Here is a 26,497-nt window from a genome sequence, read left to right on the forward strand (position 1 = left end):
TCGCTAGGCTTTCTTATTGTGGAATACAAGCTTTTAATTGTCTTTTATTACTTGTCGTTTGTAATACCTTTTGAGATATGAAAGAAACATATTTCGCCCACTCTATTTTTGTCCAAGGTATATATATATATATAAAAAAAAGTAGTCTCCTTTGCTTGTTCTGTATATAGGATTAAGATGTGTGCTTAAAATAAAATATCTCTAATGTCAGTACGTAGAACGATGTACATATATTATTCAGGTTGACGAAAACCACGAACATTACAGTAAGTTTATAGTATGGATTTCTTATTGTTGTATATTTCTTTGAGGAACTGTTAAGGAGTGAGCTTGGTACTTACAGAAATAAAAGGCAATGTGAAACGTAATCGTAAAACAAATACATTTGATCTAAGTGTTCGGGACTGCGACTGAATTCTAACATTCGTTTTGTTTTTGTTTTTTTAAATTACTTTCTACAAATGCGAACCAAAGGGTTTTGCACTCAAGTGTCGCGCGCAATTCATTTGCTTCTGCCCTGGCGAATATGTACGTAGTAGGATCGAACGAAAGTTTAAAGTGAAATTTTTTTCGATTTTACCTATAGTCAAAGCTCTTTGGTTCGCATTACCATTATCTAAATGCCCTCCTAAAATCGTTATCTTTATTAGCTACAAAATAAAATTGTGAACTTAAAATCATCGTTCTCGATTGATATTTTCATGTATCCTAGTATTGTATAATATAATTATTATGGGTACAGAGGAGGATATTTATCAATAATAAGAATAATAATAAGGATAATAAGAATAATAATAAATGGTAATAATGTTAACGTGAATGTATCCTATCCACGGTGTTTCTCAACGCGTGGCTCAATAGCCCTCGTCATCACAAATGTGTTACGCATTGATGCAACGTCACATTTACTCAATAAATTATACAATTAATATGAGGCTATCGAGATTTCTTTCCATATCGTCACAATTACATGTACACGCGGTTAACCCTACAAGCTATTCCCCCCCGTTTCATTTAATTACGGTATTCTTAGTAAATACAGTATTATTTTCTTAATTTTTTTTGTGAAGCAACCCGAATACCGGTTGTCCATGCATTTCTTAAATAAAACATTTGCAATTTGATAGCTCGGCCTTTCGTTTTTTCATGTCTAACGTAACATAGAACGTTCGAACATTGTCGTTAAGCGTATCACTTTTTCGTGCTCCATTTGTGCGAATAAATGATTGCCCAAATTACGAGCGGTTTATCGGTTGAGAAACACCGATATACTTACTCCCTTTATATAATATTATCTAACATTACACCATGTCATGAGAATGCGATAACATCCCCATAGCACCTGAAGCATACAGTGAACATTCTCCCATGTACATCGTATTTTAATTACAGTCAGTCATTGGACTTATTTCATAACAAACTCTCTCATTTGTGAACATTAGATCATTGATCAATACATATTTTCAATATAACCGTTACAGGATATCCGTGTAAATTCAGTACGATACATAATTTTCCATGGACTAACATTACAATAAGGCCTCGGAACATTTGACTCATTCTTAGACATCTCATAACTCGTAGGACTATTGCGCGTTAAATCATGCTCCTAATATCTTATCGGCTTGATGATAATTGCTAATTTTTTGGGCACAAATTACTTATCGCTGTTATAATGGATATTACTTATTCTCTTCGTTTCCTTGAATCCTGCAAATGTGAGGCGCGGTCAAGTTTTATGGTCCAGCAATTAACGTGCAAATTTGGTAATGGTGATCTACTGTCTACGTGCCACCAATCATTTATAAAGTGGATGGACAAACATTCTATGAGTCATGAGATGTTACATATCTATTGTTGAACGATTTTAATGCAATGCTCTTCAAGTGTTTATGCAAACATATCGCAATGGAGAGTACAAACTGCTACAAAACAATTCCAACATGATTTGCTTTACAATTGTTTAATACATCTACGTCACACGCTCGTTATGTATTTTTTTTTTTAAGGCCATATACGAGATTTAATACAAAAATACTGCCCCTTTATTTAGGTCAGTATTTGATATATTCATTAATTTGGAAATTTGTCTATGGATAGACAAACGGACAACACAGCCTCGACAGAGAATGTTCACAGTGTAAGACAGCAGCATAGACATATCTCAGCGCAGCCTCACTTTACCATTGGTTAGTGTTTCAGCTGGTAATTATTATACAATGTTACAATTCTGTAAGTTATACAATATAACTACATGTGGAAGAACCCTTCGTAGACCAGATCCCTTTTTACAAAAAGAATAACATCGGGTGGTACGCTAGTATAAACTGTTACCCGCCCCATTCTATGCTCCGCAGATGTAATATTAATCATCGAAAGATATACTCGAATAACTGTGCCCGTACGGTTTGTATGTAACTGCCGATGCCATTGTAGCGAAATGGATAACAGGCTACGAAGGGTGTATGCAGAGAACGCGTGTAATTTGTAAATTATCAACATGAAATTAAGGTTTTTCTTCTCTTCCATTTATTACCCTTATTTCTTCAGTAATATACGCAGAAACTAAAAATGCCTTAAGATCTACAATGTAAATATTACACAACATATAGAGTAACAATATGTAACAAAGTTGTTTTGTACCTACATATCTATTATGGCAGAAGGTGGGTCTTGTGCCGAGTTATTCTTGGCTACTGTCAATTTTAAGCCAACATTATAGACATAACTATCCTAATCTTAAATAGGACGTGCATGATTTAATATTAATCCATTAATCATCAACACGTCGACTAACTACTTTCTGCTTTTTTATAGGGACTTCTAAAAAGAAAGTCTATTTTACGGTTCCATAATGCTTTGGGAACAGTTTGGTACTATACTTACATTTACAGAAACTAATATCACTCTCAGTAAAATTGCACTCATTGTAAAAACCTGCAATTCCCCGAACAATGTTATTAACCGTCGTTAGAATGTAAAAATTCTATAAAAGAAATTATATGCATACCTTGGAAAGAAAACAAAATTTCGTGTAAAAATAAAGACACTATAAAAACGTTTTCTCGTTGAAAAGACTGAAAAATTTTATCATTCCTGTCCACTTAGAATTTTTCTCTTCTGGCGACAATTTCTTATAAGTTCGCACGTTATTACTACCGATTTTATTCTCTGATATTGTTAGTCTCGAAGTACGGAGTGATACTTTTTCATGATGTATATTGTAGAAGTTAATGATACAACATACAAAGCTGAGAATGATTTTACAAACACACCATAAAAGTACTTGATTTAGTAACGAAGTTAAAAAAACGAAAAGAAAAACAAATGAAGGAAAAGTAACTCTTTAGAAGCCCCGTAATAATTTAATTCCATTCAACATCAGTTTCGAATCGTTTTTTTTTCCCATTCACACTATGATAAATCACGCAACATTACTATAATTTAATTCTATTAAAATGGCATTCAGTATTTTCTTATAGGATTAATTCATTCAATATATAAAAAAAATATACAATTTCGACTACTCGATGCAATCGTTCAGTAATCGTGAGTTTGTACTATCCGAATGCCATTTTCGTGTATGATACACTTTTCCGTGGACTAGTGCTACAAAAGATTGTAGGACTGCCCATGAAATCCTAATTAAAATATAATTAATGTCTATACGCAGTGGGACTCCATTGATATTTAGTCGATTCACAGAACTCGTAACGTGTCAAAATTCGAAGAACAAACAAATAGGGAAATTCTGACAAGCATATTTTCTTCTGCTTTCATTAAGCTCCTTCCATTTTATGTACCTGGCCGCGTACAAAAATTCTGTATACTGAACTCGTTAAAACCAGTCAGATAAGAATCATTACGCACAGATACAAAAAATAACTTCATTGCAACCTCCTGCGCCATCTCTTCTTTACGAAAAAAAAGGAAAAAGAACTTGATTCCCAATTAATATATTCTCGGCCCACGTTGAATCCTTCTTAACAGTTGCGAGAACCATTGTTACGAGTTGTGAATGACTTATACTTACCTGAGAGGTACACTCCCACTCGTCATCCTCAACAAATTGCACGTATCTAGTGCTTGGATTAGGTTTCTCTATCGAGGTACTCTCCCGTCTCAGCAAAGTCAGTTTCTTGTGTCAGTACAATATGTATAATGTCTCGTTTGGGCAAGGTTGTTGGTAATGCAATGGCATCACGGTCTGTCTCGTTCGTAAAAGTGGCTTCATGCCAACATCAAAGTATTCGCTCGTTATTATCGTATAATTTAAATAATTCATAATTTACAGATCTTGCAGAACACAAGTGGTTGTACGCAAGCATATCCCATCGGCAGATTAATGTATATTACATAAAATGCTTGGTATACCACCACGTTGATGTGACCGGTTGTTATAATTTTTTTTTTCTCACTGTACTATACTGTAACCTCTTTTTTTTTTAGCATACATTCAAAACCATATCCTCCGCACAAACGGTTGCATATGTTAGATGTAAAAGTGCATCCGAATGGTATGTGCAACTAGTGTCATACGTTACTTGTCCTCTACCGCATTCTTCTGAAAGCTTTCTTAATTTTTCTTTGCGCCACTGCTTGAGGTGTACCACTGAAACAAAATGTCACACATTTATGCATACATTTTCCACTATTCGGTCACATTAAACCTATTTCTCCTCGTGTTTTATATGTACCTGAATACGGTAGGTGTATTGCCACCAGTGAAATTAAACGATGGTGGAGTGTTGGGATCGAACGTTGGTGCAGCAGGGGGAGGATTGAAGTTGTATCCTGCGGGTGGTGCAGCAGCTGGTGCCTGGAAAGAATCGCACACATTTAATACACTGTGATTCAGTGTCTAGAGAATTTCGGTAAAATTAAATTAATGAAACTCGATTATGAACTTGGAGACTTTTGCCTCGGTCTACTTACAACCGCGCCAAAATTGAAACCTCCTGATGACGCAGCGGGCGCTGTGGACCCAAAATTGAATCCCGCATTTGGAGGAGCAGATGAAAACGACGCAGGCTGTTGATCCGGAGCACCAGGTGGTGGAGCGCCAAAAATGGAGCTTGTAGTCGGTTGGTTAAATGCTGGCGTTTCAGGTTTAGGCGCGTTGAATGTGAAGCCAGGGTTGTTCGGCGCGGGAGCATTGAATGTGCCTCCGAATACATTATTATTCTGCGGTGCAGTTGCAGTACTGCCAAAGGTGAACATTGGTTTATGGTTTGGTCCGGCGGGATTAGTATTTGCAGAGAAGTTGAATCCAGTTCCTGGCGGTGCTACTGGTTGTGCAGCGGTACCGGTAAATGTGAATAAATTCGGGCTCGGTGCGTTAGTTTCACCTTGTTTCGTAGTAGATGCAAATATATTGGGTTTGCTGGTATCAGCAGTGAATGTTGAAGAAGCGTTGCTGCCAAACACAGGGGTGACAGATGATCCAAAAAGATTTGGCGTAGCTGATGGCGCGTTGAAGGTCGGCGCAGGTGTTGCTGTTGGCGCGTTGAAGGTCGGCGTAGGTGTTGCTGTTGGCGCTTGGGGGGTTGGATTGAACAAAGGCGTCGTCTTATTGTCTGCGCTCCCAAACACAGGGATTTTTGTGTCAGGCGCTCTAAAGATCGAAGGCTTTGTTTCTGTGCTGCCAAACGTTGGTACTTTAGTCTCTGGCATCGCGAAGGCGGACGGTTTACTTGCGTTTGCATCGAACGCAGGTTTCTTGTTCTCTGGTGTACCGAATGTAGGTGTGGCCTTTGCATCGCTATTCCCAAACAGTGGCTGAGCATTTGAAAGGCTCGAGAACATTGAATTTGTAGAGGAGCTGCTTGATAACGCACCGAAGGTCTTGGATGATGAAATTCCATCCGTTATCTTGCTTTCGCAAAATGTGAATGTACTGGATGAAGTAGACGCTGTCGCTGGTAGTTGGCCGAAGGTTGGTACAGTTGCTGCCTGCATGGGCTTGGCTTCAGGAAATGCAAAGGAAGATTGAGTAGATGGAAGACTCGTTACAGCGCTGGAGGTGCTGCCGGTAGCTCCCACTGTGCTGCTTGGTACACGAAACGAGAAGATGCCAGCTGGTTTCGCTTCTTTTAAACTACTTTGAGTAACTGAAGGTAAAGTGCTGGTACTGGTAACAGCGGGGGATGCTGTAGCCTCTGTACTTGACTTTGGAACTTCTGCAACCGTATTTCCAAGCAGAGGACCCTGTTTTCCTTTCTCTACTTCTGGTTGTTTAACTTCAGACTTTGGTACGCCAAATGTGAAGGAAGGTGGAAGCATCGTAGAAGATGATGTACTCGCGGGCTGTTTATTCTTTTCCACTGCCCCACTTTCAGTTTTAGGTATACCAAACGAGAAGGGTGGCGTTTGCTTCTTGTCTATTGTCTCAGTACTTTGCTTCGCATCAGTCTTTTCACTATTCTTTGGGTTCATCTGGAACCCAAAACCGCTTGTCGTAGTCGAAGGGGCACTACTTCCTGATTTCAAAGTTTCGCCTTTCTTCTTCTCATCTTTCTGAATGCCAAATGTGAATTGGCCAGGTTGACTACTTGGCTGACTCTCGCCAAACTTGAAACCATTCGTAGGTGTTACATTATCAGTCTTTTGTTGATCAGCTTTATCTATTCCAAATTTGAAACCACCAGCACCTGGAGGTATACCGAAATTAAACTGTAAATTGGAAGTAGCATTTGTAGCAGAATTGTCTGACTTCTTTGATCCCGGCTTTAAACCACCACAAGCGATACACTCAGTATCGCTTGGTTTGTTTTGCAACATACAAGCGTCACAATTCCATGCACCTTCGGGCTTCTTAAATTGGTCTCCAAATCCGTTTGCGAGTGGTGGAGCAGTTTTGGTTGCACCGCCACTGTTGGGTTTAGCTGTATTGCAACAAGGGCAAGAGTCGACAGTGGTAACATTTCTCACCATGCAACAAGGACATTCCCATGTGTCTTTATTTGGCTTGAAGTTGTCCATAGTTTCGGTTTTCACGAGAGTTGAATTATTTAACGACGAACTCATCGGCGTACCAGTCTTCTGATTAACTAAAGTATTTGTTTCACTTGCGAAACCTTTACCCTTCCTAGGGCTTGCTTTTAACAAATTTGACTTAGATGTTTTACAAGAAGAACACGTAGTGGAACACGCGGAATTTTTTAATTTACAGTTAGGGCATTCCCATGATTCCTCCAAGGATTTTCCGTCTAGTTCAGAATTTGTTAACTTTGTTGTGGTCGACTTAGTTTTGTCCTTGAAGCCGGGTTTAAGTCCGCTACACGCAACACATTTAGTATCGGCTTCCTTGTTCCTCACATAACAGGATGCGCATTCCCATTGACTACTTGAAAGTTTAAACTGAGAGCCAAACGGATCGCTGGCTTTGGTCTCTGATTCTTTGATATTCTTCGGTGCTAATGAAGATTCGCAAGCTTTGTTATCCTTACGACTTGGTTTGGCAGTTTTACAAGCAAAGCATTGCGCTTCAGAATTGTCATTCTTAATCAAACACTCGGGGCATTCCCACATAGTTGAACTGTCCTGCTGTGCATCTGATTTTAAGCTTGTAACTTTTGTAATGTTAGTTTTACTCGCACCTAAAGCAACCGCATTTGTTTTGTTATTAGTGGAGTCTTTATTCGACTGTGATTGTGCTTTCGTTTCGCTTGATTTCTCCGCTGCGATTTTATTAGATTTAGAACACAGTACGTCCATGACGCTTCCTGACTTTAATTCATTCGAAGCAGCAGGAACAGCATTGTCTCCGTTCTTTACCTTCTCTTTTGGCCTCGGGGCTGTAGATGAACCAGACCACATGAAATTCTGCGTTACAGTAGGAACACGACTGCTAGGTGTTGTACCAGATTTAGTACAAATTCTCTTCGCAGGTGAACTTGAATCTGTAGTGTCATCGATTAACTGTTTATCAGCACTAATTGGGCTACTAAATGTAAAGTTATTGATGGATTTTAAATTCTTCGTGGTATTTGTTATTTTTATAGGACTCGCAAATGTAAAGGTTTCATTCTTGTCCGCAAAACTTTTATCTACTGTCTTTGCATTAACAGGTGGTACGAAATTGAAATTTGGTAAAGAAGATATTGGTAAAGGTATACTTGGCAAATTGACCGGTTCAACTGTTTCTTCCTGATCGAGGTTTGTCGCTTTACCTTTAAGCTTTCCATGATGCTTCGAATCTTCCTTTGTTTGTGTTCTAGAAAGCAAAGATTGTATGTAAGTAACGAGCAATTGTGAAAAGAAATTTTTACACAACGCACAGTTTCACCGTGTATACTCACCTAAGATGGTATTCCTGTGGAGGCGGTGGTTCACTTCTAGCTGAAACAATTCTTCTAGCTGCGACCGTTGTGTCTTGTAGTTTCTGACGTCTTCTTAATTTTAATATTTCGGGCACAGTTGGTACAGTTAATTCACGAGTTAGGTGACGTAAACCAACTTTAGCTGGCGGTGAGGTTTCGTCATCTCTCATTCTCTTTTTACCTAGCGATGACATATTATTCGTCATCTTCACTGGAATTTTCTTGGCATCGGTTATGGGCGACGAAAAGTGTTCCAATGCTTCCAATATTTTCTTAGCGGTTTGACTCATGCCAGATGAATCTACACCTGCTGTTTTAGATGGTTTTACTTCAACGCTTGTTCTTCTCGGAACTTTAAGTTGAATCTAGGATGAAAGGCAGGCTCGTACAGTTTAAATGAGAAGTAAATGTTATCGAAGTAAGGATATTTTTGAAAGCCTACCTCATTTGAATTATTAAACAAATTGCGGCCACGTTTGTAAAGACCAGCTGCATTTGCTCCGCCAAAGGTAGTATTTCCACTGTAAAAGGGAGACGACAAGGGCGACGCACGATCCGGCGTGTTTGTCATGACTGACGCATTAAAGCTTGGCCTACGACTACTTAAGGAATCTCGATTACTATCTAAAAATAAAGACCTCGGAGACTGTGCATGAGCCGCTGAAAAGGAGATACATAATTTTTACATTGCTCAATGTTGAGTAGGATCATAAGTGTTCGCAAAAGAAATTGGTGTTTTTAATACGATAATACTGTTCCATAGAAGAGAAATGTTACTTACTGAAATTCAATTTTTCATTATTAAATCTCTTTCTATTGGAGAATGGGGAGTTATAAGAGACATTTGTTGGAGCCTCTTGTCTATTTGTTTGCGGAATAAGAGAGCTACAACCACTGGTGCTCTCGCTGGATTCAGAATTATCGTCCATACCGTTTGTGGTTCCATTGTTTGTGGCAGCAACTAATGAATTTAACTCGGACCTCTCAGCGGTTATATCCCTAATATCCGATTGTGCCGAAGGCGTGGAAGATATTAAATGGCTCATCCCGCTTGGCCCAGCCATTGCAGGTTCAGAAAAATCTTCAGACTGCAATAGATCATGAGTTAGAGTAATCGCTTTCAATTTATCGTCCCACCTCCAATTACTATATTTACCATTTCATCGTGAACCGAATATTGTTGTTTAGAAGGACTGACGTTGTTAAGCGGAGCTTTGGCTCCTGGCTGAATGGAGAATGTACCAGGTGGATGAGTAACATCCATGCGAATACATAGTCGTTTTAAAGGCGGAGGCTTCTCACTGTCTTGCGACAAATTAAACCACTTACTGATCCACGATCTTTGTGGTATAAGATCCGTTACTTTCGTTGCTACCTTTTTTACAAAAGACTGAAATAAGAAATAAAAAGTTGCAGAAGAAATGTCAAATAAATCTTTAGTTATCAATAGCGTATAAATATTTTAACGGAAGAAAAAGACAGAAAACACTGATAAAGAAGGGAGGATTATTCAGCGCGACCAAAGAGGGAGGTGATTCTTCATTTCAGAATAAATATAAAATGTATTATAATATTCTTTTACACGAGGCTTCGCTTTCTAGAAAATCGACCTCCAAGATTCATTACGTGCGCGCGAGGTTGAATGCAACTTAAATAGCATCAATCTACTGTTTCTTACTTCCAGTCATGCGCTAGTATTTACAAACACTAAAAATAACTGAAAATGTTAGCCCCACTCTGAGAAGACACGGGTTTTTTCAGCGAATGAGAAAAACACGAGTCAGAGAAACCGATGTATTTTAATTTCAGAATACTTGACTCCTTCGTCACTGTACTATATACTAATATTGCATGCATCTGATTTGTAGGTCCGCATTATTGGCTACCAGGTATAATTTTCAAAGAAACATTACAAATAAGGAAGATTATGCGACGTCACAGACGATCTTGGTAACCAATGAACCATAATGCTCTATGGTTATTCAAAGCACAAATTTTAACGCGAGAAGAAGACAAATAACTTGTAAATCTCTATCTATATTATTTGTTAATATTTATAAATAATACTACACAAATAGAAATATTAAATGATAGTTAAACCCTAACCAACTACATGCATCCTACTAAATGTCTCGAATTGATTATCTAACAAATCTGCACCTGGAATAAACTTTTTGTTCATTCAACATTTTTGCTTCATATTTTGTAAAGAACCGCCTATCTACAGTTCACCACAAATTACATCCCACCCTATATATACGATACTATTATTTCCCGAAATAAATAATTGCTTCTATTACTTATATATTGTTTTAAACTAAATTTTATATGTTCCACATATGTACATTGAAGCCGAATAGTTGGAACGAAAATAGTGAAACCGCGAATGACAGATAAATGTCAAAGCTGACCACTATAACCATAAAAACTATACGAAAGAAATATGAATAAGAGCGTGCACAGAGTAGCAGTTACGATTAATTAAAAACTGAAATATGTTCTCGGATATTCAGCCGAAACGCTCGATCGGAAAGGCTGGCTCGCTGAATCACGCATCGATCCAGTCCAGTGGAATCAAACGGGCATCACCGTCACCGATGAAACGATTTTTGAGACTGATGACACGACATTGCGCGAATTCGCGTAAACCGCGATATCCCGACGTCACGCGGATCGTTTTATTATATCGACTCCTCGTAAACTTGAACGAGCAGCATGGGGAGCTCCTCGGCGGTGACCTGGCATCGGGATTCGCGTAGATTCGAGGTCGCATAATACGATTCTCAACGATGTTCCTCTCGGTAAGGAATCATGTTTCAAGGTTACGAGTTATAGGTGCCCCGATAGGTATCTGGCGAGCGGAGTGGTATGGGAAAGATTGAGGTTATCGAGTGCACTCACATAACCGTGACATCGTTTAGGCCCGCTGGATGTGCATCTTGGAAAAATGACGGTCGCGCGACGGGCAGTTGTCCGACGGGGGTCCGTTGGGCGATGTATATTCGTTGGGAGGTCTAATTTCGGATGTAAGGCGCGAAGGACCGTTGGGATCGGGGCAGGTTCGTTTCTGTCGCGGGGGACTCGTGCCAACGAGAGGCTACTCACATTGTTTGCGTCGTAGGGCTTCGCATTACGCGACGACGATCGTCTTCCAGTCACACTGTTATTCCCTTTAGCCATGGTGTGGCGCCGGTCGGTTATTTACGAATACAGAACGCGCGAGGACGACTTGGAACGTCGCATCCCAGAAATTGTCAGCGAACCACCACCTTCGTGACTGAAACCCACGAGAGAAAATATGGCCGCCCCAAAGACCGCCACCAGGGCGCCAGGTTTCTCTCGAATATGCGCTCGTCGCGCCTGCCCACGTGACACCGTACGCGCTCACTGCCTTAAAATCGGCGTGCCGCTATCTCCTCTTGTAATCGCTTTCGAAAAAAAAACGCGCACGCCTTCCTACCCTCGGCCACAGATGGCAGCGGGGTCGCGCGGGAATCGCGCAAGCGTGCTTATTCGATTAGCGGACGAACCAAATGTGTTTCGACTCTTTCACCGCGAGCTGCTGAGGGGGGACGCCGGTTTCTTTGAATTGCTACCCTGAACTCGCTGAACGGTCATTCGGAATTTGTAAACCAGCTATTATTTGCTGTTCTACGCGGGAGCGGAGAGGATATGGAGTTTCTTAGATGCGTGATTGGTAAGCGAAAGTAATAAAGATATGATCGCGTTGTTCCTTTTACTTCCAAATGTATAAAACGGACGTTTTGTTGCGTTCAGTTTTAATTCTAACCGTTAACAGCGTTCCAATCGTATTCCTCGCTGAGTCGGTAACGTTGGGCGTGACACGAAAATGGTAATTGTAAATGGTAATCCGGAATCATGTGACAGAAATTTCTGTTACATCTTGGTTCTATATTTTATCTCGTCTATGATGAGAATGCGGAAAAGGCATACAAAAGGTAATTGAACTGTTTCCTACTAAATGTTTAATTACAGACGGGGCATCTCGTCAAATTATCGACAGACAATACGAAGCATACACGATGTCTATAAATTGGATAATACAATCAATTATTTTCATTCGTACCTTTTGTGTTCAGTACTAATGAAATAAAACCGAATAAGGTAAATGGTAACGAAATCATTCAGTAATAAGTAATTAACTGGAAAACGATAATAACAACATTTTAAGAGCTTTCATCGACCAGTGACAGTTCCAGTCTATTAGAATCGTTTTCCCTACTAATGTTACTGATGGTATCTGTATTATTACATTTTTCACTCTCCCTAATATGTCGACGACATTTCTCATTACTCTTTTACACGTGCTCCTTATCGATCACTTGGCGACTTGCATCGCTTCACACTTCTGTCCTATTGATTACTCGTCGCACCATGTATATTACTATCCTTTATAAATACAGTATACAGGGTGTTAAAAAAAATTGATTTCAGACTTGGAGGCTTATATGTAGTACTCACCAAGAGGAGTAAAGAATACTTAACCAACATAGCTCCTAAAGTCGAACCTTTCGATGCAAAACACAAAGGTTTGTTTTCACGTTTACGAGAGGTGTTCGATGCACTGATACCTACAGTCGCTGAAATTCTCCGAATGCTCATTTCTGGATTCCCCTCTGCTATTCTTAAAACACGTTCTTCGATATTAACAGTAGAAATAGACCGTGGTGGTCCGGAGTTGGCACGATGTGAAGGGGAATCAAGTAAATTCGCATAAACGTTGGTGAAGTTTAAGCAGATTAACAGACGGAAAACGATGACTGGGATATGTTTCTGTATAAATACGACGGACTGCAGAAGTATTCCTATTGGCAAGACCGTACATAAACTGTGTGTCTGCCATTTCCACGTAAGATTAATAGGCGAGCATTCATAACGGAGGGATAATAACACTAACCCTGCTACGGATAAATACTGAAGACTTATAGTAGGTTTACGCCTACCAAGCAATCTTCCTCGATATTAATGATACTCTTCTGTTGCCATACAACTTAGAACTAATGTACTTCCAAACCAATTCGTCTCTATGATTTAATGTGTTGCCAAGTCAAAAGTAGATTTTTATCTCGCACACCAATTTGGCGGAACCGGAAAAAAAGCTTAGGCCGCGGTTTCGCGCGAAATCCCACAGCATCAATGACGAAGTCGAAATGGATTATATCGATGAATGTTATTGTTTACACAGAAACAAAATTGATCGTTCGGGCGAAAACGCGTCCACTGTAATCACGGCCTTACGTGAACCGGTCCGAGCGACGCGATTTTATTTAAAGGAAAGAAACAAAATTTTTTTCGCGTACTTAAGTAGTTCTGCAGTAAATGCTTTATTATAGACTAGCAAAATACACCCGCGCTTCGCTTCGGGCCTAAGAGATATTAAGAACTCCATGAAAATACATTTCACTGATTTTCACCACCCCCTTAGGGGTTGATTAGGGCAAATTCCTGAAATTGGTTTTTAGGCATTTATCTGGGTAACCTTTCGAAGTAAAAACCAAATTGATGTTTAATCGGGCCTAAGAGATTTTGAGGAATCCGTGAAAATATATTTCACCCCTTTTCTCTCTCTTAGGGGTTGGTTAGGGCAAAACACTGAAATTGATTTTGAGCCATTTATCTGGGTAACCTTTCGAAGTAAAAACCAAGTTGATGTCTAATCGGACCTAAGAAATTTTGAGGAATCCGTGAAAATATATTTTACCCCTTTTCACTCCCTTAGGGGTTGATTAGGGCAAAACCCTGAAATTGGTTTTTAGGCATTTATATGGGTAACTTTTCGAAGTAAAAATCAAGTTGATGTCTAATCGGGCCTAAGAGATTTTGAGGAATCCGTGAAAATATATTTTACCCCTTTTCTCTCTCTTAGGGGTTGGTTAGGGCAAAACACAGAAATTGATTTTGAGGCATTTATCTGGGTAACCTTTCGAAGTAAAAACCAAGTTGATATCTAATCGTGCCTAAGAGCTATTAGGGAGTCCGAGAAAATACATTTTACCCCTTTTCACTCCCTTGGAGATGGAATTTCCAAAAATCCTTCCTTAGTGGTTGCCTACGTCATGAAAACAATGTATGTTCCAAATCTCACGTTCCTAGATTAAACGATTTGAATTGGGCGTTGATGAGTTAGTCAGTCAGGACTTCTTCTTTTATATATATAGATTTTCCATTTTTTATCATTTAAAAAAAAATCTTATAGGTAGGTAGCTGCTTTTTCCAGGCTCCAAAGTGGTGTCAGCCCTTAAATTACTCCTTTCCTTTCGATATTAGGGGAGACCGGGGCTAGTTGATACAGACGAATTATCTCGACACCGTAAATGTGCAGCTCCATTTGAGCGAGATATATGATGATTGTTTTTCAATTCTTTCCTACGATCCAGCGTACGTGTGTGTACATTCGTATTAATAATCCTTTTTTAACCGTTTTCGTTTATATAGAGACAAAGTAAATAGTTTTGATACATTCAAATTGATCGTCAAAACAACATTTTTTCATTCATTTTCTACGTATTTTCTCAAGTTTTCGCTTACTATACATTAAATAGGAAGGATCAAAGTATATCCTGGCATATTTGTTATTAAATAATTAACTCAAATAAAAAATGAAAAAATTGATAACAGAATAACGCATCAACTAGCCCCGCAGTGGGGTAAATTGATACATTTTACCATCTTTCAAATAACATTTTTTCATGCATTTTCTATGTATTTCCTCAACTGTTCATTTACAACATATTAAAGAGGAAATACCAAAGTATATTTCAGCGCATTTGTTATCAAGTAATTAATTCAAACAAAAATGAAAAACATTGAAAACTGAAAGACGTATCAACTAGCCCCGGTCTCCCCTACTGTGCTTTTGCCAAGTACCTCGTGTCGCATCATCTTTTCTCGCCTCGTTATGGGTGATTACATCCAATCCAATCAGGCGTCCCCATCTTCTTCGAGTCTGATCAATTAAAGATCTGTGATCAACGACCAACATTCCGTGCCACGAGCACAGGCAGCTTCAAGAGCCGACTGTGTTGCATAGACACACGCGGATATCGTCAGATCTCTGATAAACCTAGCTGCCATGCAAGTGAAACAGTCTCCCAAAAGCACACAGCTTATAAAATGCTCAGGTACATCCAGAAACCCCGACCAATAATCGATCCCAAGAACCCCAGTCGGGAAAGTCTTACCGGGCCTTTCCTTCAATCCCGATGTGGGAGGCAGACCCATAAATTCAGTGACACCATTTTTCAATAAGACGATTGCATTTATAGGCACCGGTGCGATCGAGAGGTGCGCGCTACGGAAAGTAGCCCCGAGGAAAGAATAAAGCCACGCCGGATCGCTTCTCTCTCCGTTGGTTCCCCTCTTGAGCGGGGAATTATTCAGGGGACGTGGTTCGCTCGATCGTTCGAAGAAATGTCATCGATATCGTTCACTCCGAGCAGCCACTGTGAAATAGTCGCTGAAAATAAGAGGGCTCGGCGACGGTCGCAGTTTGTAACGTCGGGGATGCGATATTTTTCCTTCTCGAGCTGTCGACGGGACTTTCACGTTGCGCTACATTCCGCGGGACATTATCTCGTTTCGATCAATTTGACCTGCAATTGGCTAATTTAATACGGTGAAACTACTCGGTCTATCGGCGATTTCGCGGCCGCTGGCATTAACGCTAACAGCTCGCCATGATCTTGGGCAGCGTTATCGGGAGTAATAACGCGGCTAGGTGTCGTTAGCAACACATGCCCGACGATTCTTCGCGTACGATGTATTATCGCAGGCTATAAAGTCTGCGATTAAAAAACCGAGTGTCTCCAGTGATTAATTTAGCGCGATTTAAATAATCGGGGGGACGATGGTTTATATCGGGGACCTTTTATTCTGGATCAGTTGGGTCTTAAACAATTATAGAGGAGTATTCGGGCGTTTTGCGTCGCAAACTTGGTGGTTTTAGAATGCTCCGGGATGACTATAACTGAAATAGACTGTACCGCAGAAATAACAGGTGGAGGACCGTTAGTGCAACTGGCTTCGAACTTCCGTGGATAATACGTGGAATTGGTCGCGTTCCTAATACTTTAACGACATGGAACATGCAATAGAAAGAAATTGAAGGCAGTCCCATATACGCAGCATTAAAGAAATTGTTCCTGTTAACATATATTTCTTTAGTAACATTCAGCAGCATTGTAAACGTAAATTAGTATTTGGTAGATTTTGGTAGAAATACAAGTAGATTTGTAATATAATAAAAAGTAAAAGTTATCGAATATTTGGTTAAACAATGCTGGGATAATGGAATTTTGGGGTAAGCAGAGTTGAGATAATCGAGGCTCCACAGTAGTTCGGGCGTCTATGCGATAGCAAACGATTTTTTAATTAGAGAACAAGTGTGTTCTAGAGGTATAGGAGAAAAAAGCTGATTACCTATCTTAAACGAGATCTGCCGCTTTCTGCGTGTTACTGTTGGTTTATTAACTCTTACTTTGTCTTATTTCTTAACCTATATAGAAGGTACGTAGTCGAAGAATCGAATAGTTTCGTAAAATGATTATTAAAACACTGTGATACGCGCAGATAAGTGATAATTATACTTACGTTAGATGCGGCTAAATGGTACCCGTAAAGTATTCGATAACTTCGGTGCAAAAGAAAGTAGTAAAGCAGCCAGCTTACAGCTCGCATGTTTATTTTATCTATAGTCTTTGAAACTCGAATCTAGAAACTGGACCAGGTCGTTTTTCCGAGCGAAAATGGAGAAGATTGACGGGGAAGAGTGTTGCATAATTTACTAATTTTGTATTATTCGTTGTCAATAGATGCAGCTGCAAAGTATAGCTGCTTCTTTTTCGCAAGTAGACCTCCATATTTCCTCTGGCAGAAATCGATTCTTCCCATTATTTAATATGCAAAACTGTTATTATTTTTTTCTATAGAGCTAGATGTGTCTAGATTCGAAGTCTGCCTGGCGATCTAGTATCGAGGCATTACCAGGCTCGGCTCTTTCGTTTTTGCGTACTAGGCGAGTTGGCCAAATTGCGTCCTCTATTTATAATACATTTATTTCAGCTTTGTGATGATCTTACTTCGATTTTTTTTTCGTAGCTTAGTAGGGGAAAGTGGGGTAAAACGGAACGGGTGGGTAAAACGGAACACCAATGTTTCTGTTAGATAAGAGCTGCGAATGAGTTGGTATCGCGTGACATGGAACCAAAGGATCCTCATAGCATTTTGTCACAGACCATAGACCCCTGCACACGTTATTTTTCCATTAAGAGAGTTGCAAAAATTTCCGGTATCGACGTTTCAATATTGCGTTGGACTTTCGACCACTTTTCGGTACTTGGATTTGGAAAATTAATAACAGCAAGTACATCGTTGGATTCTATAGTCCTTACGCTACATTTTGACGTATTAAAAAGTTCATAAAATAATAAACAAACCGTATTAATCTATCCTTCTTTTACGATATTATATTTATATTTGTTTATTTTACGTAATTTTCATGTTATCTAAGAAAATATTTTCTCTTACATGTATAATATATATTTTTGTTATATTTTATTTGCAATAGTTATACCTGAAACATATATTTATAGATTTTAACATGAATGAATACATTTTAAATCATAAAAATAAAGATTTTGTACGTTTACACGATCTTCGAGTGGGTGTTCCGTCTTACCCCACCATTTGAGCGAGGCGAAGATTTCAATACCTCCGGTAAATTTCATTTTCCATCGTTCCCAAAGATTTTCCTTAACAACGACTTTGATTTTCTTATAGTCTAAGGTCCACTGAAGACTCCTGTTGAAGTCTCGTGTCTTTTTCTCCTCCCGATTTAAAGTTATCACCCTCCAAAGTTAAGCGTTCCGTTTTACCCCACACGTAAAACTTTATTTTAAAAAATGCCAACAATGAAACGACCATTTTGCGCCCCTTGTCAACTGTACCCTCTAGACAACTGTCTAATCTCACCTATATGAACGAGCCGGGTCTGGGTATCACCAAAACAGCCAGAAATCTGATTTTCTACGGACTCCTCTGTTTCCCAAGCTTCACTCTTACGAATCCCACTAAAACTCAGTGCACCTATGTATATACCAATAAAAGCTGTTTCCAAATTTATAACAACCTACTTGTGGGTTTACCATGTCTATTGCAATATTTTCCGGAAATATTCACGAAGCTAGCAATTTACAAAAAATACTCAATATTAAGATAACTCAGTTGTTATCGCGAACGCAAGAGATATGACGAAGTCCATCACTCAATCTTGCCAAACGAGATACTCCGCGCCTTTCGCGACGTGTCTTTCTAAGCGAAGCGTCTTCAGGGAAGCTGCGCTCGCGTTTGGAAAGTGAAACGTCAAGGGAAGGTGACAAAACGTTCCTTTTTTTATCCCCTGCGACTGCGCCACGGCGGATATAGCAGCGACGCGGAATTAAGTATTTTGCATGAACGATTTCACGTGAGTCACACGCCGAGCAAATTTGCTCAGCTTTCTCCTGCAAACCGGCGGATGAACAGCGGCCAGACCTTCGTCGTTGATCTAGTTCGACCCCGTTTTCTCGAACTTATCGCGCCTTCGGACGAGATGTGATTTTCACGCTCCGATAGGAATCCGTGTGTCCGATCTGTCGCCCGAAGAGAGCGAAAACTCTGTTGGCGTGTGTTTCAGCTGGATATCACGCGACGAGCCTCTTCCTACGGCAAGGAATTGCTTTCCTTCGGAAAGTTCTGCGCGCTTCTGGTTCGTTCCGAAGAAAACAAATCTGAACATGAAATTCTAGAAAAACTACCCGGTTGGTTCATAAGTTTCGTGGGGTGTAAAGAGCTTTTAAATTCTCAGAGCGACAGAATTTTCTTTTCCTAATAGTGACAACATTACAATGATTTCTTACGATGGTGATTTTCTAATATTTGTGCAAAAGTTGGGATTGAGATGAAGAAAAGTTTTTGTTGGGTCGAGTTATTTTTCACTCGAGGAATCATAAATTTCAGAATTTTCTGATATCATTCTGCGTTCGGATGTATACGCTCGCATGCAGTGGTTGCAACTTAGCTTCGCTTCTTCACTAATTAGCCACAACCGTCACTTCAGTTCCCAGAGGATCGTAACACCGATAAGAACTGTACGACAGAAATAGGTACTTCTGCTTTTTTACTTTTACGCGAGTCTTATGAATAAGCGTAATGCAGGCTGAGACGCGGAGGGAACCTGACGAAAGGAATATAGAGCCATTCGAAGCGTTATGGAACAGAGTAGAAAGTTCCAGAGGGCTGGACATAACGAGAGAAAGTAAAAAGCCTCAGTGAAGTTGATCGATAAGGTTCAATGAATTGTCATCTGATTTTGCAATAGACAGAGAAGGAGGGCTACCTGGAATGAGGGGGCAGAAATGAGTTGGATCTCAGAATTATGATGGAAGAATGAAGAATACAAGTTGAGAATTAAGGTAGCCTTCTACGAATCGTGCGGCAAACGAGCAGGAAAAGGAAGTGAGCATGGGTATCGCAAGGGGCGTTTGTAAAACTAATAGAAAAAAAAAACGGGATATCAATACGGAAAATTGAAGGAAATAATAGGGAAGAGCAGAGGGGTACGAACGGTACTTTAAACTCACTGCTATTCGCCGTGGATCACGGGGGAAATTAAAGAGCAATTGAAACTATGTTATAACAGTAGAGCTGTATTTCTATACGCGGGATGCCCGTTGCGTAATTAAAATGCAAAGTTGCGTTGCCTATTAAAATTACAAATTGTATGAAGATAAAGCTGGAACTCAATGTCAGGAGAAAACTTGTAACGAGGATGGCATCGGCGCAGGCAAACAGTTGGGAAAATTATAAAATTGAACGAAAGGAAGAATTTTAGTGATAAATTGCAGGGTCTGAAAATTTAAAAAAGCAAATCACAAGACTATTTCATGGAAGAATTAAATGATTATTATTAGCATTATAAGTGAATAGGTGAATTATTTGGAGCAGTGAATGTTTAAAATGCTACTGTCTATATATTTTATTTTATACTTAAATAATTTTTAATCATTGCCCTTAATATTTATTTCTGATAATAGCATCTCGACTGGTGTTTTCGCGTTGGTAGTCTCAGGAAAGCATTGGAAATATTGTCCAAGTGTCTTTGAATATTTTCTTTTAAAAAAACAGGAAGATAGAAAATAGCTCTCGAAATGGATAAAAAATAGTAAAAATTTCTCGGAGAACCCTGACCCGACCTGAAACGATATTTCCCCAAAGTTTGTACCACTCAAAGTGTCGGTATAGTTATTTAGTTTCCAGATGCCACTTCTGTCGCAATGTGTTTGTCAGAATTTTAATAATCTCCAAGGATTTAGTTTAGAAATTTAGAAATTCTGTCAGCAGAAATAAATGCACGCGTAACTGGCGGTGACAAAAGATCGACGGTCTAAGTTCATCAGTTTGTACAAAGTAGCAGGCGAAAGTTTTTAATTAAAAGGTGAAAGACCGAAGCGAAGAAAGACGTTCGTCGTGATTGTTACGAAAGTGTAATTTTAGTTAAAAAATTGGAATGATGGTGCTTAACGAAGATTTTCAGTGATTCCACTAAATACAAGTTCTGCATCCTAATTGTGAGAGAAAGCATGCTATAATAGAAACTCGACCTTTTACTTGTTTTGTCATTTCAACTGGCAAACACACGTTAATTTACATTTGCAAAAGTAAAAGTGGACAGAGGGATTGGAGTTCATGTCGTTAACGCCGTCGTTGATAAATCTATTGCGCTTAATTTTTCCTGCAAGTAGGCTTTAATTACCGTTTTAATCGTTGATCGTTGTCACCTTACTTTACAATCATTTCATAATTAAATATTAATTATCCCCTATCTGTTTTCGTTATCCAATCATAATAGCCAACCCGTAAGTCTCTTTAAATTCTATACACACTTTACTTGTCACGCAAGTGGCACGGTATTGCATTATTCCATTTCAGATGATTAAAATATTCCTCTACTCAAGTGTCTTGATAAAACATAAATGTATATTGCATTTTATAAAAGAAACATGTGCTTTCCATTTGTGATTTCTTTTCGATCATTATACTTCATTACGAGATGAACTATGTCTACCTGAAGCCGATCTTTTAGAGTTATGTACGCACAAGGGGGCTGAAAAATGTTCTGATCACCAATTTGGCTACAATTTTGCACATAGTTAGTTCACATCACGTATAATATTGCATTAAATGCACAGGGCCCATTACTCCAAACTTTTTGAGAAAACCGAGTTCATAGTTTCGTCTATTCTAGATCTTGTATATGGATCTCTATGCAAGAACGCGTCCGACTTAAATTTACTTTACTAATCGTAGATATAATTACAAATTAGTGAACACATGTATGTGTATTATTATCAAGCTTTCTCTACAACTTAATTAGACTTTTATTCCTACGTATGGAGACTATATTATTGGGTATAATATTGAGATTCTGGAAAAAGCAAATTTTGTATTTGATTTTCTCATAAAACTATTCACTACCGCGTATATAGTACATAGTTATTTAATTGGAAATTGGAAAAATGTGATGTAAAAATGAAAAATGTAACGTTAGGTTTGTTACCTTGCACCAGTTAAACATTGAACACAAATGTTATTATATTAAAAGTACAGCATTTTCGCCATTTAGATTCATTCGTCTGAATCCTCCAAAAACTTGATCCTCCAGAAACTTGACCCTCTCCAGGGCAATATAATTAAACTTATGGTTGCAAGCACGTATTATAATAAGCACTGTATGCCAGAGAAAGGATACATTTACGATTAGATGTGACACTTTTTTTTTTACCTCTCACACGTGGTGAAAGTGAAATAAAAGTTTCAATTAGTCGAAAATAATTGGCTTGCCAGTTGCCATAACAGACCTTTCGGCAGCCAGCATTCTCACGGGGCCGCGAGGAAGAAAAAAATTCCAAAAGTCCGCGATTGCTAAAACGAATTTGTCGTGACGTTGCGCCGGAGATGGATGATCGTCGAACTTGTGGAAATGAACGAAGGCGGAAATAATGGTACCTCAGCCAGACATAAAGGGGACAGCTTGTTCTGGCGTGACAAGTCGAAAGCGAGAATGTGGACGTTGCCGAGAAACTATTGACGTGGCCGCGCGCTAAGAAGTTAGTAACGGATACCACTTTCAAAGTAGTTGAAATTAATTCAACGTTTTGCTTGCTATTATTATCGGATTCGTCATGAACTATCGAAACTAAATCTTGGGCTGCAAGCGTAGGTGTACGGTAGTTCTGCGAGGACACGGATTTCAATTTTTAAAAATAAGAGAATATATTGATAGAGGACTATTTTTATTAAAATTTAGATATGAACTGGTTGAAATTAATTCTACTATTAATTGCTACTTAGAAATTCAAATTACTAGAATGAAGGAGGGACAATGTTAAGTCTGTAGAGTAATTGTAATCTGAGTGTACTGCAATTTTTATGTATCATTGGAAATGTCTCGTTAATACGAATCGAGTCATATCATTTTTTAATCGAAATCAGATAACATCACCTTGACAAATATCCTTAAAATTGTTTTCAATTCACAAATCATTCTAACTTACTTAATATTTCCCTTTTAGTTTCCTCAAACTTCTCAATTTACTGTTTTTACCTTTTTACCTATTCAGGTCTGGGTTAGCTATTGAGGTAAAAAGGTAAAAACAGTAAATTGAGAAGTTTGAGGAAACTAAAAGGGAAATAAAAGGGAAATGTAAATTGTTGCATTTTAATTTACTCAAACTATTAAAGTTTGATCTATATCTATATATATATATATATATATATATATATATATTTAAATATAATCAATATGAATTTGAAGTGCCATTTTCATCCATTATTCTATTAAAATTCGACAAGAGGCGTTCTCGTGTAACAACCTCATTCATTTTCAATTCAAAATAAAGTAACGTTATCTCCCGAATATCACACGTTTGTGTAAGATGAAATGATAACATCGCCAAGTCCGAAGAAGATGTAAATTTTTACCCACGATATAGTTTCTTCTTCGGGGCACGCGTGCGCCACGAGGCGCAATAAATTTCGCGTTTCATAAGTACGTAGCCACTTACGAAATTCGGTTACTTGATATAATTGAATGCTAATTAATCAGGCAATTAATTAATCAGAATTACACAAGAACGGCGGATAATAGGGTAGAAAAGGCTAGAAATTGTGAGAAAATTATACGCACACACGTTGCGCATGCGAACGGGAAACAATATGGATAACTATACCCGGTATCTAGGATCTCCTTACCCCTTTGACTTTCCATGAACATCGGCTGCCGCGAAGAATCTCGGCAGGTGCTTAAATCGGGGTCACGGTGCTGCTGCGAGCGAACACAACTGTGCAACTATTCTATGGGAATCCGTTGCATATACGCAAGCAATATGCATTTATTTTGTTATACATTTCAGGGAAGAAAATAGGAAGAACATTCGACATCGTCGAAACATTAAACATGCCAATTCTAAGATGCTCCGTATAAAAATGAAGTCGTTTAAGAATAGGGGTGGATCATTAAATAGAAGTTCGAAACAGTGTGCAAATAGAAATGCAATTTCAGTAACGTAATTAAATTATTAATACAATTTTCAAATCTCCCGTTTGACAAAGTATCATTCAACAATTTTCAGGAGCTTCACAAAGTAACTTTAGAGTATTCGATGGAGCGAAAGAATCGCTATTATTTGTGATTGCAAAATAGTAAATATTCAAATAATTTAGTATGCTAGTGAATATACAATGCTTCCTTATTGATTATCATTGTATTACGGTATCCGTGTGATTAAGGATTATTTAATTGCGGGCGAGGGTTGAAATAGTAAGGACGACCACAGAATGGGTAAACGTTCAACGACCCGAAAATTCGAGGACGCGGTCGATCATCGATCGATTCATATGCGCGGAAGAGAAGACCAATGTCATCGATATACAGTCATGGTTGAAGTCCACGACTAACGGAGAAACTTGATTCGGTCAGATTAGACCATCTATTCGGTCGACGACCTTACTTTTACGCGATCGAAAAACCTCTTACCGCTTATTCATTGATCTTCGTAAGACGTGAATGATGACGCACTGGCTGCTGGAATATCCACGGAGTGTCCCAGCAGGGCCGTTTCTGGGTTTTGGCCGCTTAGGTGCAAAAACAATATTGCCGCCCTTATTAATTCAATATCCTTTAATTAAGAATTTAATATGCAGTGCTTACTTTTATATCTATACACACATAATTTTAAACAGTTATCGTGCAAAAGAGTTTCGATTATTATTCTTATTAATCAAAATTTTACATATAATAAACGGCCCGCGGCCGCCCCTAGGTTTGGCCGCCCAGGTGCGGGGGCAGTTTCTGCACCCCCGCTAGGAACGGCCCTGTGTCCCACGCTGATTTTGATGGAACTCTGCATATCATTAAAACAGACGGGGCCTACACATGCAATCTTTTTTCATCGTCAAGAAAGCGAAGTTCGAAAACTACTCGTTTCCAAGGTTTTCGAGGGCATAAAGTTATATTCTTTCCATCCCAGTGGTGCACTCAAGATTTAACCTTGGCGGGAGCCGAGTTGAAGGGATAGAAATATTTTTAATGCAAATTCAATAAAAGTCGTTACGTAACTATACAAATTTATTTAAATAATAAAATCCAGCTTTCTTTTCTTTTTACATAGTCCCTTCTTTGGGGGTGCCAAAACAGAATCAGTTCTTCAAGTTTCCAGAGTTTTGAGTTTCGAAGCCTTAAGGTGCAAATTCACGATGAGACAAAAATATCGTGTCTCACACGATATTTTAATCTCACGAGACAATTATTTCATTATTTTATTTCATGAAACCTTATATTAGTTTCATGAAACCAGACTCTCATGAGACAAGTTTCATGATATATTTTCAAAAATCTCACGACTATTTCTGTTATTCATATTTAGTTGCTGAAATTTTTGTCTCAATACCGAAAAGTCTCGTGTAAAATCTTACCGTGGAGTGGCACCACAAACTTTTTTATTCGAGCTCCGAGAATTTAAAAAATCAGCTTCGAACCCACCCTTAGTACATACAAACTATTTTCATTCTTTTACCCTGTAGAACAGATTCCCCAAAGAATATCCCCCATTTCCACCTGTCATTCTGCATACCAACGACCCAAACGTTGCGCCAGCCACATCTCCTGAAAGAACCTACGTTTCCCCCGGAGTGACTCAAGGTTCAACGATCGTGGATGATGTCTGTATCGAGGCTCGCGGTCCAAGAGTCATTCGGCGTACACTTACACCCGGAGGGCCGGCGAAAAAAATATCGTGCATTTAATTGCGAAAGAGTGTCAGAGTGGCAGTTACGGCGAGGCATCAACAGTCGTCTTTTCCCGTGTCAGAACGATCGGGTACGTGAACGGGGGCCTCATCCACGACGGCGTATGCCGACGCGCAGATGCGCCGTGTGTTCCCTGGTGAATGCACACCTACGTTGGGACCGTTGCGTCTGTATGGCGGTCGTGGTATGTGGGTCAGGAAGCCGATGTTACTAACAAGTGACTCGACACCGCTAGCTTTCGTCGCACCAAATTTCCGCCTCTACCAAATCTGGCCCTACGCGATTCCTCGGGCGCCCGAGATGCTGAAAGTGCCCTAATAAAAGCGCTCGTCACTATACAGTGAGTTAGTGAGTCACCTAGTTCCGCGAATGGACGGTCGACCTAGACTTTGAATTTCAGAACGATAGCCTCGCCCTTAGCCTGATAATTTGGGAGGGCGAGTTCGTTCGGTGTTTGAAGATTCCATTTACAAATTTTATCTGCACAGAGGCAGCGAATAATGCATTCGGTTACCTGAGTGTCGCGTTTACTGTGAACGAGATGAGTTAATTCGCCTGCGATGATTATGGAATTATTTTTAATACGCTAGGGGCATTTTCGATCGGAAGATTACACACGTAATGGGGTGCTGAGAGTAGCCAGCGATTTGGTTGGAGGACCAGTGGAAGGTATGAAATTTAGTCGAAGAGATTTTATTGGAATTCAGGAATTAGTAAATTTGTAGGCACGTACGGTATGGGAATTATTTTTCTATATCGAAATTGTTTTTGTATTCAGTTCTAATTTTTTTTTGTAAGAAGGACACTGTGCG

The 26,497-nt window shown here is 39.1% G+C and overlaps 2 protein-coding genes across 4 annotated transcripts in view; one reads left to right on the forward strand and one right to left on the reverse strand.

Moving 5' to 3' along the window:
* Window positions 1-205: 205 nt before the first annotated feature.
* Window positions 206-12,978, reverse strand: LOC143369614 (uncharacterized). Of its 3 annotated transcripts, XM_076813789.1 has the most exons (9): window positions 12,804-12,978; window positions 9,478-9,711; window positions 9,103-9,409; window positions 8,764-8,981; window positions 8,301-8,686; window positions 5,513-8,215; window positions 4,936-5,479; window positions 4,698-4,819; window positions 206-4,612 (listed from the first exon to the last, which is right to left on the reverse strand). In XM_076813789.1, exons 1-9 carry the CDS (start codon window positions 12,942-12,944, stop codon window positions 4,552-4,554), a joined length of 4,716 nt encoding a protein of 1,571 aa, XP_076669904.1. In that variant the 5' UTR covers window positions 12,945-12,978; the 3' UTR covers window positions 206-4,551. The 3 variants fall into 3 exon arrangements, with proteins under 3 accessions (XP_076669904.1, XP_076669895.1, XP_076669913.1); XM_076813780.1 differs by having other exon boundaries at window positions 4,936-8,215; window positions 12,804-12,932; XM_076813798.1 differs by lacking the exon at window positions 12,804-12,978 and adding an exon at window positions 11,427-11,708 and having other exon boundaries at window positions 4,936-8,215.
* LOC143369675 (uncharacterized) overlaps window positions 11,927-26,497 on the forward strand; it is a 66,292-nt gene continuing 51,721 nt past the window's right edge. Inside the window, exon 1 of the mRNA XM_076813913.1 lies at window positions 11,927-12,018. The gene's annotated coding sequence lies outside the window, so the exon portion shown is untranslated. The remainder of the gene's footprint in view (window positions 12,019-26,497) is intronic.

This window comes from Andrena cerasifolii, chromosome 1, assembly GCF_050908995.1.
Source record: "Andrena cerasifolii isolate SP2316 chromosome 1, iyAndCera1_principal, whole genome shotgun sequence".
Taxonomy (NCBI): Eukaryota; Metazoa; Arthropoda; class Insecta; order Hymenoptera; family Andrenidae; genus Andrena; species Andrena cerasifolii.

What these genes read in the sequence shown, in the direction of transcription:
- LOC143369614 (XM_076813789.1), bottom strand. Translation starts at nt 12,944, where the DNA reads ATGAGCATTCGGAGAATTTCAGCGACTGTAGGTATCAGTGCATCGAAC. An exon ending in AGTATTCTTTACTCCTCTTG is followed by an intron (nt 9,712 to 12,803) that starts GTGAGTACTACA and finishes TTCTTATTTCAG; the next exon opens with TCTTTTGTAAAAAAGGTAGC. An exon ending in TAATGAAAAATTGAATTTCA is followed by an intron (nt 8,982 to 9,102) that starts GTAAGTAACATT and finishes TCTCCTTTTCAG; the next exon opens with CGGCTCATGCACAGTCTCCG.